We start from the raw sequence: 21,144 nt of genomic DNA, 5'->3' as shown, positions 1-21,144 counted from the left end.
TGATACTGTGTACATCAAATATTAAAGGTTGCAAGTATAAGCTGTATTGTGAGATGTAAATATTGCCTAAATGAAATAAGATATTATTTTAATGCTCCAAGCTGTCCCATTTTACAGATGCATATATTTCGAAAATCTAAACTTTTTCAGGTCCCAAAGAGTCTGGATAAATGGTTTTATACCAGTACCACTGTTTTCCTCTTTTGAACATATTTCTGCACTGTGACATCTTTCTGAGGCATTGCTTTTTTTAATATATATATATACAATTCCTTCTTTCTCTGCACAGGCAAAATGCTGCCAGAATATCCTGCTATATTTTGATGACCCATCTCAATGGCCAGCCGTTTACAAGAAGGGAAACAAGGTCAGTCTGATTACTATGGTATTATGCTGCATAGTACTAGTTAATGACATGAACATAAATCTGTTGCCATGTGCGGGCCTGTTGTGATTAGGATCTTTACTACCGATAGGACTGTCTGATGAAGGAGTCAGTGATCCGGCCTGAGAATAACCAGGTTATTAATCTAACTACACAATATGTCTGGTCTGGCTGCCAGGTGAGATATCAAACAGAAGCAATTATCACAATACTGCAATCTATTTAGCTATTATATATCTATTATGTATGTATGTATTGTTCTATCAATCAATCAATCAATCATATATGCATCTATGAATTATCTATATATTATTTATCTTTCTAACTCTTATCTTTATTTCTATCTGTCTGCTTATCTATCTATCTATCTATCTATCTATCTATCTATCTATCTGTCTATCTGTCTGTCTATCTGTCTGTCTGTCTGTCTGTCTATGTATCTATCTGTCAATCATCTATTAATTATCTATCCATCATGTATGAATTATCTATTATTTATCTATTATGTTTCTTTCTATCTATCTATCTATCTATCATCTATCTATCTATCTGCCAATCATCTATTATCTATATATCTATCTCTCTATTTTGTACTGTACTTTACACACAGCTGCATAGTTACTAATCTGCACTCCATTTACATTACTTAGAAGAGCCTTCCTAGTGTATAGATACAAGTTCATTGAATGTGATCCATTATTTTGACATCTTATTACATATTTGCCTTCTTGCTGTTATTCGCTACTAACTCAGCTACATACTCTCTCACAGATCACAAAAGAGGAAGGGGTATCTTACCTGAGCTGTAACAGCGGGAGAAGCTTTCGGTCTGTGCGAGAGCGTTGGTGGTACATAGCACTGAGCAAGTGCGGGGTAAGAATGACCATAGGACAGGGCGATATTGGATTATGAGACATGACATAGGTGTAAGGATGAAATGCGTCACATTGTAAATGAAAAATAGGACGAAGTGGAAGGTGAAATAGTGCTGCCTGTCTCATGATGTACCGACAGGAAAACGTATGGGCTGGTGGTAGGGAGAAGAGACTTAGCTTTTTGTATAGATCTAATATAAAATGACATTCTAGAGTAATAACAAAATATTCCATTTATTATGGGGTCGATCACAAGATAGACCGGTGTTAAAAACATAGGTCTAGATGTCATTCTGCCTGACCATCCAATGCTTATCAAATATAGGTTATCATTGGGTCTCCTTATTCAAATCCAATCCATTTGCCAACTCAGAAATAACATATTTATTTAATGCCCACAAATCCACCTCCCTATACCTTGTATAGGACAGTTTGTCACTGGTATTCCAATCAATTAGTAATATCATTTTTTTTCCTGATGTTTCTTTAAAGGGCCTCTAAAGTCAAAATTAAACTTTCATGATTCAGATAAAGCAATTTACAAAAACTTTTCAATATACTTCCATTGTCAAAACATGCACATACTTTTTATATGCTCACTTTCTGCTCCTACTGAGCATGTGCAAAAGTGCACTTTATATATGCATATGCATTTTGTAATTGGCTGATGGCTGTCACATGATACAGAGGGAGGCAAAATTGGATTAGCTTTGAAATTTGCCAAAAAATATTTTACTGCTCATTTCAAATTCAAAATAAGTGCAATTGTATTGTTTGTATTGTGTGTTTGCCATCATTCAATATAATGCATTTACTGCTCCTTTAAGTTTTGTTTTTAGTTTTTTTACAGCTAGACCTCTGTAAGCCTCATTCTAGATTTTTGTAAAACCCAAACACCACTTTACATGGTAAATTCTTAATACCAGGGTTCTTGGGCATTTATTTTTATTTTACAGGCAACTTTGTATTTATTTTAACTAGGTAGAATAGTTATTAAATAGTTATTAACTATTTAATAACTACCTAATTAAAATAAAGAAAAATTTACCTGTAAAATAAAACCTAACCTAAGTTACAATTACACCTAACACTACACTATAATTAAATTAATTCCCTAAATTAACTACAATTAAATACAATTATCTAAAGTACGGAAAAAAAACACTAAATTACAGAAAATAATAAAATAATTACAAGTTTTTTAAACTAATTACACCTAATCTAATCCCCCTAATAAAATAAATAAAAAAAAAAATAATAAAAAGCCCTACCCTATACTTAAATTACAAATAGCCCTTAAAAGGGCCTTTTGCGGGGCATTGCCCCAAAGTAATCAGCTCTTTTATCTGTAAAAAAAAATACAATACCCCCCAACATTAAAACCCACCACCCACACAACCAACCCTACTCTAAAACCCCCCCTAAATAAAACCCAACACTAACCCCTTGAAGATCACCCTACCTTGAGAAGTCTTCACCCAACCGGGCCGAAGTCCTCAACGAAGCCGGGCGAAGTGGTCCTCCAGACAGGCAGAAGTCTTCATCCAAGCCGGGAAGAAGAGGTCCTCCAGACGGGCAGAAGTCTTCATCCAGACGGCATCTTCTATCTTCATCCATCCGGCGCGAAGCGGGTCCATCTTCAAGACATCCGACGCGGAGCATCCTCTTCTTTCTTCATCCGACGACTGAATGAAGGTTCCTTTAATTGACATCATCCAAGATGGCGTCCCTTTAATTCCGATTGGCTCTGTGCCGGATGGATGAAGATAGAAGATGCCATCTGAATGAAGACTTCTGCCCATCTGGAGGACCTCTTCTTCCCGGCTTGGATGAAGACTTCTGCCCGTCTGGAGGACCACTTCGCCCGGCTTCGTTGAGGACTTTGGCCCGGTTGGGTGAAGACTTCTCAAGGTAGGGTGATCTTCAAGGGGTTGGTGTTAGGTTTTATTAAGGGGGGATTGGGTGGGTTTTAGAGTAGGGTTGGTTGTGTGGGTGGTGGGTTTTAATGTTGGTGGGGGGATTGTACTTTTTTTTTACAGGTAAAAGAGCTGATTACTTTGGGGCAATGCCCCGCAAAAAGGCCCTTTTAAGGGCTATTTGTAATTTAGTATAGGGTAGGGCTTTTTATTATTTTGGGGGACTTTTTTATTTTATTAGGGGGATTAGATTAGGTGTAATTAGTTTAAAAAACTTGAAATTATTTTATTATTTTCAGTAATTTAGTGTTTTTTTCCGTACTTTAGATAATTGTATTTAATTGTAGTTAATTTAGGGAATTAATTTAATTATAGTGTAGTGTTAGGTGTAATTGTAACTTAGGTTAGGTTTTATTTTACAGGTAAATTTGTCTTTATTTTAGCTAGGTGGCTATTAAATAGTTAATAACTATTTAATAACTATTCTACCTAGTTAAAATAAATACAAAGTTGCCTGTAAAATAAAAATAAATCCTAAGCTAGCTACAATGTAACTATTAGTTATATTGTAGCTAGTTTAGGGTTTATTTTATAGGTAAGTATTTAGTTTTAAATGGGAATAATTTAGTTAATTGTAGTTATTTTATTTAGATTTATTTAAATTATATTTAAGTTAGGGGGGTGTTAGGATTAGGGTTAGACTTAGATTTAGGGGTTAATAACTTTAATAAAGTTGCGGCGACGTTGGGGGCGGCAGATTAGGGGTTAAAAAATGTAGGTTAGTGTCGGCGATGTTAGGGACGGCAGATTAGGGGTTAATAAAATTTAACTAGTGTTTGCGAGGCGGGAGTGCGGCGGTTAGGGGTTAATATATTTATTATAGTGGCGGCGATGTCCGGTTCGGCAGATTAGGGGTTTAAAAATTTATTTTAGTGTTTGCGATGTGAGGGGGGGGGCTCGGTTTAGGGGTTAATAGGTAGTTTATGGGTGTTAGTGAACTTTTTAGCACTTTAATTAAGAGTTTTATTCTACGGCATTAGACCATAAAACTCTTAACTACTGTCTTTAAAATGCGGTACCAGGCTTGACAGGAGAGGGTCTACCGCTCACTTTTTGGAAGACTCGTAATACCGGCGCTTTGCAAGTCCCATTGAAAAAAATATGATACGCAATTGACGTAAGTGGATTTGCGGTATTTTCGAGTCTGGCCTAAAAAGTGAGCGGTACACCTGTACCTTCAAGACTCGTAATACGAGCGGGCGTTAAAAAGCAGCGTTGGGACCTCTCAACGCTGCTTTTTAAGGCTAACACAAGACTCGTAATCTAGCAGACTGGTAGCTGAAAATATCAAAATGTAACTCAAGTGACATTTTTTGTAATTATTTTTATTGAGGACAAGTAATAAAAGATATACAGAAGAGCCAGAATACAAAACAGTCAGAATAATATCAATGTACATGCAAGATCTAGGCTCTAAAGGGAACACAAGCCTAATGGCATAATATCTTTTCTATAAGAACATAAGCACAAAAGAAACAGCATGTGGATATCCACAAGAAATGAAAATAGCATCTGGAATGCCAAAGCTTATGACAAAGAACAAACATTGTAGTTTTTCTAATTAAAGGCAGATAACAATCCTAATTTTTCTAAATCAAAAAGAACAAAAATAAAAGAACCAAACAAAGAAAGAGAAAAAAAAAGTTGCATGTAACTAAATCTTATATAACATTAAAGTTTTAAAAGTTAATTAAATGAATCCTTCTATGCCTATCCAACACACAGTCTGTACTCACAGCTATATAAATAAAATCTATAAGAGTAGATATCTATAGTCAATATGTGGTTGAGCATCATTTTAGCTGAAGAAAAATAAAGTATTAAAATATAAAATGTAGACCAGGCACTCTCTTTAACATTAATTAGGGACAAAATCAAATGGGCTATTTTTGGGTGCCAACATATCAGCGGGATAACAACATTAGACTAGAATATTTAATCTGCCAGAACAATTGCAAACCAAGCAATGCTTCGGTTTGTAAGTAAAACCTGAATATACAGTTAGTTAACATCTACAGTGAATACAAGAAGACAGAAGCGCCACATGGCCCAATATAGTTGGAGATAGTCAATCTTTTTGTGTGATGATTACACTCAAATGTAATAAGACACCCCTAATGGTGTGGAAGGAGCGGTCTGGGGTCAAAACAGTCATCCAGATGACTGGCCTCCGGTGGATGTGCTGGATTCTGTAAATGACATAAAAGTGCCTATATGGCCTAGTACTGTTGGTAAAACCAATTTGTGGAAAAATATGAAATACACTCACATTTAAAGAAGCACCTCCCTTGGTGTGATAGAGGCAGGCTGGGATCAATATGGTCACCCAGTAGACTGTTTCACAGGCAATCAGGAACTCCCAGCGATTTGGTATCCAAATTAGGTATAGGTGATAGTGAGAAGTGAAAATAATCCGGCAGCAAGTGGTAAATTAGAAAACTTACTTTATTTAAAATTATAAAATAGTAGCAACGCGTTTCTCAGCCAACCAGTGGCTGTTTCATCAGGCTTATTACTAAGCTTGATGAAACAGCCACTGGTTGGCTGAGAAACGCATGGTACTATTTTATTATTTTAAATAAAGTAAGTTTTCTAACTTACCACTTGCTGCCAGATTATTTTAACTTCTCACTATCACCTATACCTAATTTGGATACCGAATCGCTGGGAGTTCCTGATTGCCTGTGAAACAGTGTACTGGGTGACCATATTGATCCCAGTCTGCCTGTATCGCACCAAGGGAGGTGCTTCTCCAAATGTGAGTGTATGTCATATTTTTCCACAAATTGGTTTTACCAACAGTACTAGGCCATATAGGCACTTTTATGTCATTTACAGAATCCAGCACATCCACCGGAGGCCAGTCTTCTGGGTGACTGTTTTGACCCCAGACCGCTCCTTCCACACCATTAGGGTTGTCTTATTATATGTGAGTGTAATCATCACACAAAAAAGTTTGACTATCTCCAACTATATTGGGCCATGTGGCGCTTCTGTCTTCTTGAATTCATTGCAGATCACTGATCCTGGATTGTGGCCTTGATCCTCTACAGATAGCTGCCTGAACACACCAATCACCTACTCATATTGACACCATCATCTACACCAAAACCTGTCCTAAATTGTTTCTAAAGGACTTTATTATATGTATCTTTGGTTCTCATGACTATCATTTTGCAGTTTGGTGCACATTTTTGATTGTGTCTTGTGATAATCTTGTCACTCATTGTTATTCGCTTTTTGATACAATTTTATACCTCTCACTGTTTTTATATCAAGGGCGCCCCCTATATATCATTTTGTAGTTAACATATATTTGTATCTAAATATGATGGCAAATGGCAACCGATTTAGAGACCTCTTTAGTCATTAATCATGCAAAAACCTGAGTATTAATGTGTCAGCTGAGTAAGAATGATATCTTCCAGTACATTATCACAGTCAGAGGATTAAACAGATGTACCTGACATATATTGCTAAATGAGGAAGAAAGAAAAAGACTAAGTACTAAAACTGGAAAGTAACAGTCAACAGGACTATAACTTAAAAGGAACATCAACAGATGTGAAGCAAAGGCTGAGGTTAGCTACTTCCCCTCTGAGTCTGCAGGCTACATGGAAGTCCAATGAGCCCACATCTGCTCCTTCCCTCCAAAATCAGAGGTGGGATAGTGTGGCTTAACCAATTCCATTCTGTATAAAGTTTTAGTGGATTTGCCTTCTGACTGGTGCATGTAAATCCAGGCATGTCTTCCTTGTAATCTGCTGCTGACTCCTCTACACAAATCATTAAGTAGTATTGTCCTTAGTTTAAAGGGGAATCCACAGATGAATGGTGTATTCCTCAAGAGATGTGCTACAAGCAGCCACCTTTTCCGTGCTAACTTCAAAAGGGGCATTTGAAGTAAAGGTGAATGCGTAAGAGGCCTTCATGCTCAACTCTAAACCGGAATTTCAGGGCAGAACTTTAAGTAGGCCTTCCAGGCTAATCTGCATAACATTGGGGGAGGGGGGGGGCTCCAATGTAAAATAGCAGAACTGTTCATTAAATGGATTGATTTCTAGAAAAAAGGCCACACTACCTTCTGTATCACCTTACTCATGCTTTCATAACTGCACAATAGCCAATCCAGTCTAAGTAAAAAGATTCCTAGTAATGTTGCAACAATAATATTTTTTGCATACATTGCCTCGTGGGCGGCAGAAATTGCTTTATACAGACTTTATATTTAGACAAGTTACCTTCAGGAGTAGAAGAGACTGAGTTACTTGAAGAGCCACTGACAGGAAGTCCGTCAACTCAAGTGATTTTTAAAATTGATTTGGCAATTTCACTGATTGATTGGAATTATGGTGGTATTTATTGAATGTTACTCAGAAGATTGGAATCCAGGCTATAGTTTCCAATGACCATTTATACACTAATAAAATGCTTTAATGAATTAGAGCATTTTATTAGTATATTAAACCATCCTTGGCAACAGTGCTTCGCAAAGGGATTGTGGTTTAGGCAGGTTTAATATAGTTGTGTTGTACCAATGTATGGACAAACTAATAATTTGAAATATATTTGTTTGGCTTTTTTTTTTTATAGCTTTAATATGTGTTTTTTTGTAAAGAAGTTTGTGTTGTCTATAAATACATGGACTACATTATTTTTACAGCTAGAGTACAGCTTTTAGACCGACTGTGGTTCTGAGTTCCTGCAAAAAGATAAAGGGGCCAATGAGGCCCATTTATCAAGCTCTGTATGGAGCTTGAGGGCCTGTGTTTCTGGCGAGTCTTCAGACTCGCCAGAAACACAAGTTATAACAAGTTATAACCCTGTCCGCCTGCTCTGATGAGGCGGACAGGAATCGCCACAATACAACCTGATTGAGTGCGATTGGGTTGATTGACACCTCCCTGCTGGCAGCCCATTGGCATTGAGTCTGCAGGGGGCAGTGTTGCACCAGCAGCTCTTGTGAGCTGCTGGTGCAATGCTGAATACGGAGAGCGTATTGCTCTCCGCATTTAGCGATGTCTGTTGGACCTTATCCGCACTGTCGGATCAGGTCCGACAGACATATGATAATTCGGCCTCTATCAAGCTCCGTACGGAGCTTGACGCCCCGTGTTTCTGGCGAGCCTGCAGTATTATCGGGTTGAATGACACCCCCTGCTGGCGGCCGATTGGCCGCGAGTCTGCAGGGGGTGGCGTTGCACCAGCAGCTCACAAAAGCTGCTGGTACAATGCTGAATACGGAGAGCGTATTGCTCTCCGCATTCAGCGATGTCTGTCGGACCTGATCCGCACTGTTGGATCAGGTCCAACAGACATATGATAAATAGGCCTCAAATTCTGGATTCATGGAGGGAAATGGACTGTGGTTCCTCTGTTGTGCAGTGGTTCTCACCCATGGTATCTGGACATCTTGGACTGTCACAGCCAACAGTTGTAGATGACAGACTGCATTAAAAAAATACAAATTAGTCATGGTATCGTTTTATTATGATACAATCTTTTTGATTTATGACATATACATTGTGTAATACTGCATGTATATAATTCTTAGTTCACATTATTTTATTTCATTGTATTACATTAGTAGACTCATTGCAGTGACAGAGACTTATACAAAATAAATCAGGGCTCTCATGTGGATGCCCAAATGATAAAGGTTGGCAACTCATTTTGTGGTGTAGTGGACTAGTTGGCACTGTTTTGTGTGTATAGATGGACTGATATTGATTCCAATAATGTTATTTTGCACCAAGGTGGTCTGTAGTTCTGGTTCTGTGTGCATAGTTAGAATGTAGTTCTTATTCATTGTAGGCAGATAGGCCACTGTTGTGTTGTGATAAACTGGAATTCTATTAAAATAATTCAATTTCTGGTCTTGTGCAATTATTTTTTACATCCTTTCTAGTTACAGTATATAAACTTAAATGATGTTTTAAGAGGGACCTGATCTGCATAGGAAGATGAGTTACAATTTTAGTTTTAGTTCTAAATGCACAAATAGATGAATGTTTTTGTTCTGGGTAGATACAACGGTTCTTATATACAGAAATGGACTGTAATTCTAATAATGTTTAGATAAATGTATCTTCAGACAGAAGTTCTGTTTCTGTATAGAGAGATGAGTTATAGGTCTAATTATTTGTAGAGATAAGGGCCGTGTAACTGGTTCTGTGCAGCACTATAGACTTTAGTAATTGTTCTGATCATCTCTAGAGATGTGGAGTGTACATATGGTTATGATTCACTACTGAGAAACTCATCCTATAGGGCATATGAACAGGGCATATGAACTGTGGTTCTGTTTCTTTGTAGAATGGTGGAGTTCTGTGGAGAGACAGGCTGCATTGTTGGCTCTAATATCAATTATGACAGGCAGCACTAACAAGCACTCTAACTGGTTCTGATCTTTTTTGTCTCTGCAGGGAGATGGACTTCAGTTAGAATATGAGATGACGCTTACAAATGGCAAATCATTCTGGACAAGACACTTCTCGGCAGATGAATTTGGTCAGTATTAATAGATAAGTCAAAGTATATATTTATTTTCTATTTTAGCTCTGCTGTAACATACTACAAAAACAATGTGCATTGTTCATACCACATAGTCTATATTTTGTACTGTTCACCCATAAATGTTTAAAGCATAGTTTAATTAACATTATTTTATTGTTTTCTAGGTTTAATCTAAGATGAGGTTCAGAGTTTTTGTTTTTTTTAATAGATGATGCCATGGTGGGGCAGTGTCTGGAAAAAGTTTGGAGACCACTGTTCTGGTGCATCTGATATTTTGCAGATCATCCTTAATATTGTCAGCATTGACTGTGTGGTTGCTTCAGTATATAGTTAAATTTAAAGATTGTTCTTTATAATCATTCCAAAACTTTTTGTACGTAAGAAGAGAATAAGACATGCAAGGTAGAATGCTTACTAAGTGCAACATTTGGGGTGTTATCAACAAACCTGTGAGTACTGGTATTGACCTATATTCTATAATTAAGGGAATACTAAACCCAAATGTTTCTTTTGTGATTCAGATAGAGCATGCAATTTTAGGCAACTTTCTAATTTACTCATATTATCAATTTTTCTTCATTCTCTTGCTATCTTTATTTGAAAAAGAAGGCATCTAAGCTAAGGAGCCAGCCAATTTTTGGTTCAGCACTTGTTTATTGGTAGGCGCATGTAGCCACCAATCAGCAAGACAACCTAGGTTGTGAACCAAAAATTGGTCTGGCTTCTAAACTTACATTCTTGCTTTTCAAATAAATATAGCAAGAGAATGAAGAAAAATTATTAATAGGAGTAAATTGGAAAGTTGCTTAAAATTGCATGCTCTATGTGAATCATGAAAGAAAAAAATTGGGTTCAGTGTCCCTTTAAAGCCTATGTTTTGTTGGATAACTTTATAATATTAACATTATAATTATAAACAAAATTCTGGCACTTTGGGCTACAACCATACTGCTTAGTTTCATTGGCTGCAACTGTACTGAAAAATACAGCATAAACTGTAAACAGTGGTATATATAATATAAGGGGCAACCACAAATATTTCAATTATGCACTTTTCAACATTTTTAAAATATATTTGCATGGAAAAAAAAGTTTAAGCCAAAGGTAGTTTTCAAACTGATTTTTAAACTAACAGGAACTTGCCCCATAGGCATAACAACAATAATAATATATTTTAGCACAAAAATATCTTTTTTTATTTCTTTTGTTTAAAAAAAAAAATATATATATATATATATATATATATATATATATATATATATATATATACCAGGAGCTGGCTGATATTGTATGGATGTTGAGATATTAGATGTTTTGGGGAAGGGAAGGTGACTCATTCTTTAAATACTTAGAAAATGTTTTATTGGTCACTAAACTAACACAATGAAACATGCAGAGCCTTTGGGATAAAATATAATTTATGTTGTTGGCAGATATGGAGTTAATATCACAACTAATCTAAAGTCCATCATATGGATCATCTAGACCTCTGTTCATTTTACAGACCTATCCATGAGTCAGTTTTACTGACCATTCGTTTTTTTGGACCTAACTTATTGTATCATTTATATACTCAGCTGAAGCCTGGTTTCCATTAGCTGTAAACTGTGGAAACTGGTGATACAAATGTTTCTCTTTTAAAGGGACAGTCTAGTCAGAATTAAACTTTCATGATTCAGATAGGACATGCAGTTTTAAACAACCTTAAAATGTACTTTTATTATCAAATTTGCTTTGTTTTCTTGGTATTCTTTGTTGAAAGCTAAACCTAAGAAGGCTCATATTCTAATTTCTGAGCCCTTAAAGGTCGCCTCTTATCTCAGGGCATTTTGACCTTTTTTTTACAGCTGGACAGCACTAGTTCATGTGTACCATATAGATAGCATTGTGCTCATTCCCGTGGAGTTACCTAGGTACCAGCAATGATTGGCTAAAATGCAAGTATGTCAAAATAACTGAAATAAAGGGGGCAGTCTGCAGAGGCTTAGAAACAAGGTAATCAAAAAGGTAAAAAGTATACTAATTTAACTGTGTTGGTTATGCAAAACTGGGGTATGGGTAATAAAGGGATTAATTGTCTTTTCAAACAGTAACAATTCTGGAGTATGCTGTCCCTTTAAAGTCTATGGAGATGCTTGTTACCACTAGTTTACAACAGCAATGTAAACTAGAGGGCATATTTATCAAGCTCCGTATGGAGCTTGATGTCCCATGTTTCGGGCGAGCCTACAGGCTCACCGGAAACAGAAGTTATGAAGCAGCGGTCACAAAGACCGCTGCTCCATAACCTGTCCGCCTGCTCTGAGGCCGCGGACAGAAATAGCCAGAAATCAACCCAATCGAATACGATCGGGTTGATTGACACTCCCTGCTAGCGGCCGATTGACTGTGAATCTGTAGGGGGCGGCATTGCACCAGAAGTTCACAAGAACTGCTGGTGCAATGATAAATGACGAGAGCGTATGCTGTTATCGATGTGCAGCAGACATGATCCGCTATATTGGATTATGTCTGCTCGCACAATCATAAGTATGCCCCTAGGTCTGAGAGCTTGTTTTTTGCAGCCCAACCCTAGATTCCATCTTACAGACCTGCCTCAGACTACATCTCACAAGCTTACTGCTGAACCATCTTACATAACCAGGATGACTTCATGTTTTTCTTGGGGTTTTTTGCAGGTATCTTAGAGACTGACATCACCTTTCTTCTGATATTCATCCTTATCCTGCTTCTATCCTGTTATTTTGGATGTAAGTATTCTATTATTATTTTGCCCACCTTTATTGAAAAAGAACAAAACAATTTACAATACAAGATTAAGGAACAGTCATTTACAGTATATATTTTTTATTTGTTACATTTTTCATTGAGTTGTGTTTTTTTTATTGTGGTATATAATACAATAAATTCACCAGTAAGTAATCTGTATTTTTGTGTTTGTTGAGTTACTTATTGTGTGTTGTAAAATAATACATAAAGTACCACTGAAGATCTGAGAAACAAATGCAGAATATAAAGAGAGGGCCTGCATAAAAAAACCCATCTTGAGGTCTCAGAACCATCAGGGGTTATAAGTTAAATTTCCATCTACAGCCAACCTAAACTAGAATTTCACTAACCCTTGATTACAGTGAATGATATACTATTGCCCGGATTACAAGCAGCGCCATAATGCTAGAGAAGAACATGATAAGCAGTATCACTGGACCGCTCTAAAATTAGCACGCAACTTAATATGTCAAGTCCATGGTTAATCAGATTTACCAGAGAAGTTTTAGCGCGGCTGACTTAGCTCTAGGGCACCTAGTACTTTCAACAGATATTGCAAGCGCGCTAAATAGCACTGATATTGTAAGTTGAAAGTTATGGGTTGTGCTCGAGCAAAAGCCCAGACAGCGCTGGAAGAATTACAGTTACCTGAGAGCGGAAAAGATTCACAAAACACATATTAAAATAATCGTAATAAATACATTTATATTGATAAAAAAGTGTTTTAAAAGGGTTGAATAGGGATATGGTATATAGCAAGGTGTTTGACTGGGAAGGGCTACAATGTGTGTGTGTGTGTGTGTGTGTATATATATAGATATATATGTGTGTGTGTGTGTGCATATATATATATATATATATACAGTATATATATATATATATATATATATATATATATATGTGTGTGTGTGTGTATAATATATATGTATATATATTTATATGTGTATTTATATATATATATATATATATATATATATATATATATATATATACAGTTGTATGCAAAAGTTTAGGCACCCCTGACAATTTCCATGATTTTCATTTATAAATAATTAGGTGTTTGGATCAGCAATTTCATTTTGATCTATCAAATAACTGAAGGACACAGTAATATTTCAAAAGTGAAATGAGGTTTATTGGATTAACAGAAAATGTGCAATATGCATCAAAACGAAATTAGACAGGTGCATAAATTTGGGCACCCCAACAGAAATAGCGCATCAATATTTAGCAGAGCCTCCTTTAGCAGAAATAACAGCCTCTAGACGCTTCCTATAGCCTGTAATGAGTGTCTGGATTCTGGATGAAGGCATTTTGGACCATTCCTCCTTGCAAAACATCTCTAGTTCAGTTAGGTTTGATGGTTGCTGAGCATGGACAGCCCGCTTCAAATCACCCCACAGATTTTCAATGATATTCAGGTCTGGGGACTGGGATGGCCATTCCAGAACATTGCACTTGTTCCTCTCCATAAATGCCAGAGTAGATTTTGAGCAGTGTTTTGGGTCGTTGTCTTGTTGAAATTTCCAGCCCCGGCGTAACTTCAACTTTGTGAATGATTCCTCAACATTATTCTCAAGTATCTGCTGATATTGAGTGGAATCCATGTGACCCTCAAGTTCCTCAACTTTAACAAGATTCCTAGTACCGGCACTGGCCACACTGCCCCACAGCATGATGGAACATCCACCAAATTTTACTGTGGGTAGCAAGTGTTTGTCTTGGAACGCTGTGTTCTTTTGCCGCCGTGCATAAGGCCCCTTGTTATGACCAAATAACTCAATCTTTGTTTCATCAGTCCACAGCACCTTCTTCCAAAATGAAGCTGGCTTGTCCAAATGAGCATTTGCATACCTCAAGCGACTCTGTTTGTGGCGTGTGTGCAGAAAAGGCTTCTTCCGCATCACTCTCACATACAGATTCTCCTTGTGCAAAGTGCGCTGAATTGTTGAACAATGCACAGTGACACCATCTGCAGCAAGATGATGTTGTAGGTCTTTGGAGGTGGTCTGTGGGCTGTTTTTGACCGTTCTCACCATCCTTTGCCTCTCCGATATTTTACTTGGCCTGCCACGTCTGGCCTTAACAAGAACTGTGCCTGTGGTCTTCCATTTCCTCACTATGTTCCTCACAGTGGTCACTGACAGCTTAAATCTCTGCGATAGCTTTTTGTAGGCTTACCCTAAACCATAATGTTGAACAATCTTTGTTTTCAGGTCATTTGAGAGTTGTTTTGAGACCCCCATGTTGCCACTCTTCAGAGGAGAGTCAAAGAGAACAACAACTTGCAATTGGCCACCTTAAATATCTTTTCTCATGATTGGATGCACCTGTCTATGAAGTTCAAGGCTTAATGGGCTCACCAAACCAATTTTGTGTTCCAATTAATCAGTGCTAGGTAGTTACAGGTATTCAAATCAACAAAATGACAAGGGTGCCCAAATGTATGCACCTGTCTAATTTCGTTTTGATGCATATTGCACATTTTCTGTTAAGCCAATAAACCTCATTTCACTACTGAAATATTACTGTGTCCTTCAGTTATTTGATAGATCAAAATGAAATTGCTGATCCAAACACCTAATTATTTATAAATGAAAATCATGGAAATTGTCAGGGGTGCCTAAACATTTGCATACAACTGCATATACAGTATATATATATATATATATATATATATATATATATATACAAATACACATATAAATATATATACATATATATTATACACACTGTATATACTGTATATATGTCCAAATATGTGTATGTGTGTATGTATACATGTCTATATATGGGTATACATGTGTATTTATGGGTTTATATATGTAAATATGTATACAAACATATATACACAAATAAACACATATATACACATGTAAACACATATATAGATATATACCCACACAGTTTTGAGTAATTTCCAGTCAAATACCTTGAAATATGCATTATCGAGATTAAGGGGGCGGAGCAAGCTCTGAAACTGAATGGTCGCATAGTCCTGCAGCTCCGAAAATAGAATTTATAAAATACCTATTTGGCCGTTCAGTCTCACTCTAAATCATTAAAGAAAGAGGGCTAACAATAAGAACATCCCCTGACAAGCCTAGAGGACTGAAAAATATCCGAAGATGTAGGGGAACGACGCAACAACCTAAAATCTGCATGTCAATCTACGCTACTGGAGTCTAGAAGTGGCCATCTTGTGAGAGAATAGCTTGGATCGCTACGTACTCCCTTTCTTCAGCTATCTGGACTACCAGCTCGACTAACTAAAATACACCCGAAGTTCCTTTGCTGCTACCTACTATGGAGAATATCTTGCAAAGGATACACTCCCTTCTCATTGACTTTGAAAGTACAATGCTTTATAACCAAGATAGCCTAAACGCTGCCATTCTGGCCAAGGACAAGGCTGCCATAACACATATGGAGCCTTTATCAAGAGATGCAACATATGGGAACAACAGGACCAAGCCGTTAGTTTTACTAAATTGGTATGGGATCCCTCAACTGTAAGCATTAATGTGAGCCAGGAAGCAGCTGACTCGATGTGCCCGACTTTGTGGGATGCGGCCGACCCTGGAGGGCAGGCTACAGTGAGTTTGACGCAGCGGAGTTCAGCTCAGACAGATATGAGCTATAACCTTCAATATGATCTCATGTACAAGCTAACTATAGTGTGGTCGGGAGTGAAGGCCCTTACTCCGTGACCCTACATTACCAACGGATCATCAACTCGATTGCTGAAGTGAACACTAAATGCTCCTTGACGAGCATAAGTGATACTACATTAGTTTGGTGGCTAAAGCTTTATTCCCAGTTTGAAGGGATTGAGGCATTTGCCAGGATGGAACTTCTTGCTGTTCCTTTGGAGCAGAGACCTGTAAGAGCTGGAGTAGGATAGGACATAACAACCTGCCTAGGGGAAAGTATGTACTTTAGTCAGCGCAATCCCTAACCTACAATCCTTATAATAAATACTTCTTCAATCTATGTACAACTAATGTTAACCATCTGCAGTATTTACATGCCTTCTGGGCCAGTGAGATTTATTTTTAATAATAGACCCCCTACTATTTATGTTAAAGTATAGAAACAAAAGGATATTTTATATATATGTATATATATATATATATATATATATATATATATATATATATATATATATATATATGGGTATGGGAAAATCCTTAAGTACTAGATTTTATCCTATTTCATTACCCCTACCCTATCAAGGCGGTTGGAAGACCATGAAATGGTATGAAATGGGCCATCTTTGAGAACTGATCAACAACAACGAGTATGGTGTTATTGTTTGATGATGAGGGTAGTTCGACGATAAAGTCCATTGTGATGTGTTGCCAAGGTCTGTCGGCAACTGGGAGAGAAAGAAGATAACCATATGGGTGACTACATGAAGGTTTACATTTGGAACAAGTGCTACAAGTACGTATATGACGTTTGACACTTTGCACTAAGCCTGACCACCAGAAATCCTTTTGAATCAGGTCTTTGGATTTTCTGAATCCTGGATGTCCTGATAAGGGTGACTCATGTGTAATAATGAGTATTTCATCTCTGAGTGCATTAAGAACATACAACTTCTGACCATAGTAGAAAAGGCCATTGGAGTCCTTCCGTAATCTTTGGTCATTAATTGCCGGGTCACTAGTTTGATATTTGTTAAAGAGGGTTGTCTTATCAACAGTGAGACCAATGATCTTATAGGATGGTATAACGGTATCCGATATGGGTGTACGTAAAGATCTTGAACCGTACCTAGAAAGAGCATCTGCCTTAACGTTCTTGGTAGCAGGTCGATAAGTGATGGAGAAATCAAATCTTGTAAAGAAGAGACTCCAACATACCTGACGGCAGATACAGACCTGTTCGTTTTCAAATACTGTAAATTCCTATGATCGGTATAGATAATGATTGGGTACTTAGCTCCTTCCAGGAGGTGTCTCCAGAATTCAAGTGCTGACTTGATAGCCAAGAGCTCCTTTTCGCCTACAGGATAGTTTAATTTGGCAAGATTCATTGTTCTCGACTAATAGACTATAGGGTGTAAAGGTTCTTCAGATGAAATTCTTTGTGATAACACTGCTCCTATGGCGAAGTCTGATGCGTCAACCTCCAATATGTATTGTTTGGTAGGATCTGGGAAATTTGGATGACTTCCGAGTAAGGGCAGTGAGAGGTTTCACTATAGCTGAAAAATCTTGTATGAACTTCCTATAGAAGTTTGAGAAACCTAAAAACCTCTCAACATCTTTTTTAGTAGAAGGAATTGGCCAATTGGTAACAGCATTGACTTTGTTGTTTTCCATGCTAATGCCGAAGGAGAGATATGGTAACCAAGAAAGGAAATTGAGTTGGTGTGAAATATGCACTTTTTAGCTTTGGCGTATAAATGATTCTGTCTAAGCCTGAGGAGGACAGTGCTTACATGGGAGATATGATTTTCTATGGTGTCAGAGTAAATGAGAATATCGTCCAGATATACAACAATCCAAGAGTCAAGAAGGTCTCTAAACAAGTCATTAATAAAGTACCGGAATCTCGCTGGGGCACTGCATAGGCCAAACGGCATCACGGTGTATTCATATAGGCTGTAGCGGGATCGGAATGCCGTCAGCCATTCATCCCCCTTCCTGATTCTTACCAGATTGTAACCACCTCGTAAATCAAGTTTGGTGTATATCGTTGCCCCATGTAGGCGTTCAATTAATTCTGGTATGAGAGGTAAGGGGTATCTATTTTTTATGGTACATTTGTTGAGCTGCCTGTAGTCGATAATGGGTCTGAGGCTATTCTCCTTATTCCTCACAAAGAAGATACCTGCGCCAGCTGGAGAAGTGGATGGGCAAATGAAACCTTTTTCAAGGTTTTCATGCAGGTATTCTTTGAGATGAGTAAGTTCAGGTTCGGATAAATGGTACATGTGTCCGTAAGGTATCTTTGAGCCCGGTATTAAATCAATGGAGCAATCAAAGGATCTGTGGGGTGGTAATGTTTGCGCCTGTTTTTTGTCGAATACGTCAGTGAAGCTGGAGTATATATGGGGTAGCTGTTGTGTGTCTATTTGTAGAATGGACTGAACAGGATAACAATTAGTGGTACAGAAATGAGAGCCTTTATGCCAGAGTATAGTGGGCTAATGTATTTTTAACCAATTTAAACCCAATATAATGGGAAATAAAGGAGAATGAATAACCTCGAAAGCACAGGTTTCAGAATGACCAGTAGGAAAACTTACTACTAACGGAGCTGTATGATGAGTTATAGGTCCAGAATTTATTAAAGAACCATCCACCACACGTATAGCAAGTGATTTGTGCTTTTTTATTAACAGTATTTTATAGGTGGAAACAAAGGTGAAATCAATGAAATTACCGCTCCTGAGTCAATCACGACCTGGGTGGGTATTGCTTGGTGATCCCACTGTAGAGAAACAGAAAGAGTGAAATGAGAGGAGGTCTGTGAAATGGGATTATGGTTATGAGATTAAACAATTTTCTTACCCTTCTTTGATTTGAGTAAGAGGGGACACTCCTTCACGCCGTGGTCTTTTCCTGCACTATAGAGACAAAGGTTGTTTAACCTGCACCGTAACTTTTCCTCAGGTTTAAGGGGGCCTCTTACAAAAGCAATATCAATAGGCTCATCCTGAGGTTTTGATGGTGATAGAGGCGGGGACACATAAGGTTTTCTGTATATGTGATCAGTTACACCCTTCTCAAATTTCCTCTCCCTGAAGTGGCGATCTATGGAGATTGTTAGAGACATTTGAGTTTCTAGGTTTTCCAGAACCTCTACACGTGCAAGTTCATCCTTTAGAGGATCTGAGAGACCAATTCGAAACTGGTTCCTCAGAGCTGGAGTATTCCAGAGTGTGTCAGGGGCCCACCTTTTAAATTCTGTGATGTATTCCTCAACAGGGCATCTACCCTGTTTGAGACTTCTAATTGCAGTCTCGGCGGTACCTTGTTTGTTGTGGTCCTCGTATAACAACAACATGGCGTTGAAAAAGGACTCAAGTGAGTCGAGTATGGGGTCGTTGTTCTCATAGTAGGTGTTAGCCCAGCTTTTAGGTTCACCTCTGAGATAGGATATTACTGTTAATACTTTAATCCTTTCAGTGGGATAGCTTCGGGGTCTGAGTGAGAAATAGAGATTACAAGAATTCCTAAAATCACGGAATTGTGATCTGTCTCCAGTGAATTTTTCTGGTGGACATATTTGGGGTTCAGGTGGTATAACCTCCAGTGTAGGTGTTTTACTTGCAGTTTGTTCACGGATGTATTTTCGTACTTCCTGGTTCTCAGTTTCCAAGTCCCTAAGACCCTGTAATATTAGGTCCATGTTTTGTGATAAAGCTCACAAACGGTTTGTGAGTTCAGCAAGGTCCATTTTTAGAAGTATATATATATATATATATAATTCATTTAAGGCTAGGTAATATATAAGGATACCACAGGATTACCCTAATCTATATATATATATATATATATATATATATTCTGGACCTAAAGTGCTTAAACAAGTTCATGTCGGTCCCATCGTTCAAGATGGAGACAATAAGGTCCATTCTGCCCTTAGTTCAGGAAAGACAGTTCATGACTATGATAGACTTTAAGGATGCTTACCTTCACATTCCAATACACAAGGAACACTTCAGGTTCCTGAGATTCAAGTTCCTGGACCAGCACTTCCATTTAGTCTAGCTACTGCCCCAAGAGTCTTTACATAGGTTCTGGGGGCTCTGCTCGCAGTGGCGAAAACCAGAGGGATAGCAGTGGAACCATACTTAGACAACATCCTGGTTGAGGCTCCATTCTGTCGGCTGGCAGAGGACCATTCAAAGCTCTTCTATTTCTTCTTCAATCTCATGGATGGAAGATAAACTTAGAAAAGAGTTCTCTTGTTCCCAGTACCAGGATGGAATTACTGGGTAAGATAATAGACTCCATATCCATGAGGATATTTCTTACAGACCAGAGATGTTACAAGCTAACTTCCAATTGTCTTGCCCTACAGACCTCCTTAAGGCCCTCTGTGGCCCGGTGTATAGAGATAATTGGACTCATGGTGTCCAGCATAGACATCATTCCATTTGCCAGATTCCATCTCAGGCCTCTTCAACTGTGCATGCTGAGTCAGTGAAACGGCGACCACTCGGATCTGTCACAACAGATTTCTCTGGACAACCGGTCGAGAGAATTGCTCTCTTGGTGGCTCTGTCCAGATCACCTGTCCCAAAGGACATCCTTTTTGAGACCATCCTGGGAGATTGTGACTACAGACGCAAGTCTATCAGGATGGGGAGCTGTTTGGGGTGCCAGGAAGGCACAGGGCCTGTGGTCTCGAGAGGAATCTCTTCTCCCGATCAACTTTTTTAGAATTTCGAGCGATCTTCAATGCTCTGAAGGCTTGGCCCCTTCTGGGTTCATCCCAGTTTATCAGATTTCAATCGGACAACATAATTTTGGTGGCTTACATCAACCATCAGGGGGAACGAGGAGCTCCCTAGCAATGAGGGAAGTATCTCGGATTCTGGAATAGGCAGAGGCCCACAACTGCTCGCTGTCAGTGATCCACATTCCGGGTGTGGACAAATGGG

At 38.1% G+C, this 21,144-nt stretch overlaps 1 protein-coding gene across 1 annotated transcript in view; it reads left to right on the top strand.

Annotated features, from left to right (window-relative positions):
• Positions 1-21,144, top strand: part of TMEM145 (transmembrane protein 145) — a 244,556-nt gene that overhangs the window by 144,132 nt on the left and 79,280 nt on the right. The window contains exons 3-7 of the mRNA XM_053690880.1: positions 290-367; positions 477-563; positions 1,157-1,258; positions 9,662-9,746; positions 12,431-12,502. Coding sequence (XP_053546855.1) covers positions 290-367; positions 477-563; positions 1,157-1,258; positions 9,662-9,746; positions 12,431-12,502 — 424 coding nt within the window. The remainder of the gene's footprint in view (positions 1-289; positions 368-476; positions 564-1,156; positions 1,259-9,661; positions 9,747-12,430; positions 12,503-21,144) is intronic.

This window comes from Bombina bombina, chromosome 8, assembly GCF_027579735.1.
Source record: "Bombina bombina isolate aBomBom1 chromosome 8, aBomBom1.pri, whole genome shotgun sequence".
In the NCBI taxonomy this organism is placed as follows: domain Eukaryota; kingdom Metazoa; phylum Chordata; class Amphibia; order Anura; family Bombinatoridae; genus Bombina; species Bombina bombina.
This window is presented reverse-complemented; position numbering and strand designations above follow the sequence as displayed.